Source organism: Pterocles gutturalis, unplaced genomic scaffold, assembly GCF_000699245.1.
Source record: "Pterocles gutturalis isolate BGI_N339 unplaced genomic scaffold, ASM69924v1 scaffold6679, whole genome shotgun sequence".
In the NCBI taxonomy this organism is placed as follows: domain Eukaryota; kingdom Metazoa; phylum Chordata; class Aves; order Pterocliformes; family Pteroclidae; genus Pterocles; species Pterocles gutturalis.
Window position 1 is genome coordinate 129,664 of NW_010133148.1, and position 3,413 is coordinate 133,076.

Here is a 3,413-nt window from a genome sequence, read left to right on the forward strand (position 1 = left end):
CGGGGCGTGCGTGCGTGCGCGGGGGTGAGCGTGCGTGCAGTGTGTGTGCAAGCGGCCGCAGCACGCTCGGCTCGGCTCTGCTCGGCGGGGATGCAGGGGGAGTGGGAGGGCATCACTCGTGTGTACGTGTGCGTGTGTGTGTGTGTCTGTGTGTGTGGAGTAATGGGGTGCTGAGCTACACGTACCACTCTTTTTTGGAAATAAAAGATCCGTCGTTCTGTGAGACCATGTTCTCTGCTATGTCGAGCTGCTCGGGGTCGTACTGGAAGCCGAGTGTCCTTTCATCGTAAGGTTCAGGGTGTGCCTCCCCCTCGTCTACCGTGAAGTAAGGCCGCTTAGCATCCTCCTCGTATTTGTTGGGGACACCCAGCTTGCGCTCGCCTCCTGCATCCTCGTCCTCATCTTCGTAGGTGCTGCTGCCCAGTGGGCCTGGCTTCTTCTCGTCGTCTGAGTCGTCGGGATACTGGAGGTTTTGGGCCATGGGGGGGTGATGCTGCGGGATGCCAGCTTTGCTGTAGCCATTGCCGTACACGTGCTTCTTTGTGCTGTAGTCACCCTTGAAGGTGTGACGCCGGCGCCGGAGTACCACAAAGAGCACCACGGCCACCACCAGGACCAGCGAGACTCCTCCCACTATGCCCCCAATCACCGGTGTGGGGATGTTCGGCTGCACCATGGATTTGCGATCATCGATTGGAGACGGGGGGTAGGGAAATTCTGGGTAGGAAAAGACAGATGGAAGGGGGAACAGTGTCAAACCATGCGGAAACGCGCCCTCCCTCCATGCTTTCATTGCCATTTTTGTGGGGTGGAGGGGTGGGAAGATGAGGGTAAGGAACAGGGAAGGGAAAAACTAGGGAAAGGGGAAAAGGGTGCATCCTCACGGGGGTCAGCGCACAGGAGCTCTGCCTCAGCAAGGGGAACGCAGTGTGCCGTGCCAAGCTCGCCAAGCCTCATGCAGGAGCCCAGCAGGCTGGAAGCAGTGTTTCCCTCCCCACCCCACATGGTTTCTCCAGACAAGCTCAGATCCCACAAGCCCAGTGCCTTGAGACCAGACGCTTTCCATTTTATTGATGCCATTTCAGGTCCAGTTTACCAGAGCATACTGACAGCCCCAGGGTGCTCCTGCTGGGGAGCAAGACCCAAACCCCATCCGACAGCGAGTACCAAGCTGCTATGACTGCTCCCGTAGACGTCACACTGGACCTGCCAGCTTTGCATCCCCATCCTCAGCATCCCAGCCCAGCCTGACCCCAACCATCGGGCCAGCAGGCAGCGTCACCTTGTGATCTCCCCTCCCACCCACCGCATAAGTGATCTGTGGCTGCACAGTGCTGCTCCAGGTCACAGCTGGCTCCCGAACGGGCTTGCTGACCTGGCTGTGCTCTGCAGCACAGGGACACAGACTTCTCACCGTTTCTTTTTCTTCTCCTATTACTGTGACCAGTGTAGTGCCACTACACATGCTAATCTTGTTCCTTGCTACCCTGACCTAATTAAAAAATTAAATAACTCAAAAAGAAAAGAGATAAGAAGCTCTCTTTCATGCAGTTCAGCACCTACATTTCAGCCTAGGACTTAAATACTCCCAGGGCACAGTTATAGCCCCTGGCCAAACTCAGCTTTCACAAACTGCCTGTTGAGCATCCATGTCCATGAGGCATTAAGCACCACATGGTTGTCTCAGTCCTTCACCTGCCTCTAAATTTAGCCAGCAGGCACCTGGTCAATGTCCCCTGGCAGCCTCGCCCTTGCACAGCATGCTCAGACCCCTTGCACTGCTTTTTCCACCCCAAGGCCTGTCTGCCAGCCCCTCTGCAAGACGTTATTGCTGCTCTGGCTCCTCCTGGTCCTCACTTTTTACCCTGGCAGCCAAGGAGAGGCACAGACCAACTCGCACTCTCAGCACCTCTGCCCAGAAAAGCATCCAGGACGGGGTGATGGGGAGGGAGGGGCTCAAAGGCAGCAAATCCAAAAGGGATACAGGGCAGAGTCTGATTCCTACCCCCTCTTCATGCGCCTGCAGGACTGCTTGCTGCTGGCTGCCACGTTTCTGCATTAGGGCAGGAAGCCTCAAACAAGCAGGAGCTGAGTGGGTTTCCCTGCAGCACAGCTTAGCCCAGCTGCTAAGGAAGAAGGGGGAAAGAACCTCCCCTGGGTAGAGGAAGTTCTTGAAACAGCTGCAGATTTTGGACAATGGTACTGAACTCAAGTAACTGCTGGCCTGATCCTTGCGGCTTAAACATTGTGCTTGTGCCTGTGAGCTGTTTCATTCCTGCCTTTCCTGACACATCATCCCAACAGCATCTTGGTTTCTGCAGCGCTGACTTGCCTTGAGCAAAGCCTCACGAGCCTGAAACCACACACAGAGCAGCACACTGGGCAGAATGGGCTGGGGGACAGGCAGACGGAGGGGCTCCCTGCTGCAGACAGAATGAGGAGCAAGACACTGTGCAGGCAGGAGTCAGCATCTCTCTCCAAAGACAGCCTCCAGAGCAGGAGCATGGCATGTATTATAGCACAGGGAGCTGGGATTGGGTCCTGGAAAGCCAAAAACCACACGTTGCACCAACAGAAGGCTTGTCACAGCCAGCTGGTTAACGTCTCTCTGCAGAGACAGCAAGAAATGTCACGTCCGTCCCGTGGTAGACTTGGCTGCTGAGGGCTCAGCTCCAACCACACAAGTGTCCGCAGAGCCCTTCCCACCCCTGCCCATGCCACCTCGCCAGTCCTGCTCCTGACCATCACAGCCTCTGCAACCCCGTGGAGCCCTATTCCCAAAACTGCACACAGAGCAGGGCTCCACCTGGAGCTTTAGTGGGAAAGACCAGCAAGCTGGCTCAGACCCCCAGGGCTATATATTTTATTTTCTCCCACCCACAGCTCTGATATGAAGACTCGCTTTTCCCTGCAGCAGGGCTGATTTTGTGCATGGGACCATGGGTCCCAATACACCACCCTGAGAAGAGCCGGCTACAACGTGCATGCTGGGCGCAGGGTCCCTAAAGCCGTACCGATCCCCTCCGCCTCCCAGCTGGGCCCACTTTTCTATTAAAAGCCTCATTAACAGCCCAGGTTGGACACATGAAGTGAAAGGGGGAATGTTTTTCTACCTTTCTCATATCTATTTATTTTTTTCCTGCCCTTTCTGCTGCCCGCCCCTGAGATAGCACTTGCCTACACGCCACCCCCCCTGCCACTGCCAACGCCATGGACACAAGAACTATCATGCCGTTGTGTTGGATTTCACACGTTGTTCAGAGAAGGAACTATTTCTGCTCAGATACCAGCCCCATCCTCCTCGCAGTGGCCCAGTTCCCATGCCAGAGAAAACAAAACCAAACTGTGAGAAGAAAGGGAGAAGAAAGACGGGAAGATCGCAAGCCAGCAGCTGAAACCATCCCCTCCCTACC

At 55.7% G+C, this 3,413-nt stretch overlaps 1 protein-coding gene across 1 annotated transcript in view; it reads right to left on the reverse strand.

The window, feature by feature from the left end:
- Nucleotides 1-132: 132 nt before the first annotated feature.
- The window catches only part of PVRL1 (poliovirus receptor-related 1 (herpesvirus entry mediator C)), a gene marked incomplete at its 5' end in the record, with an annotated part of 18,064 nt that continues 14,783 nt past the window's right edge, over nt 133-3,413 (reverse strand). Inside the window, one exon of the mRNA XM_010081113.1 lies at nt 133-717. Within this exon, the coding sequence (XP_010079415.1) occupies nt 176-717 (542 nt within the window). The remainder of the gene's footprint in view (nt 718-3,413) is intronic.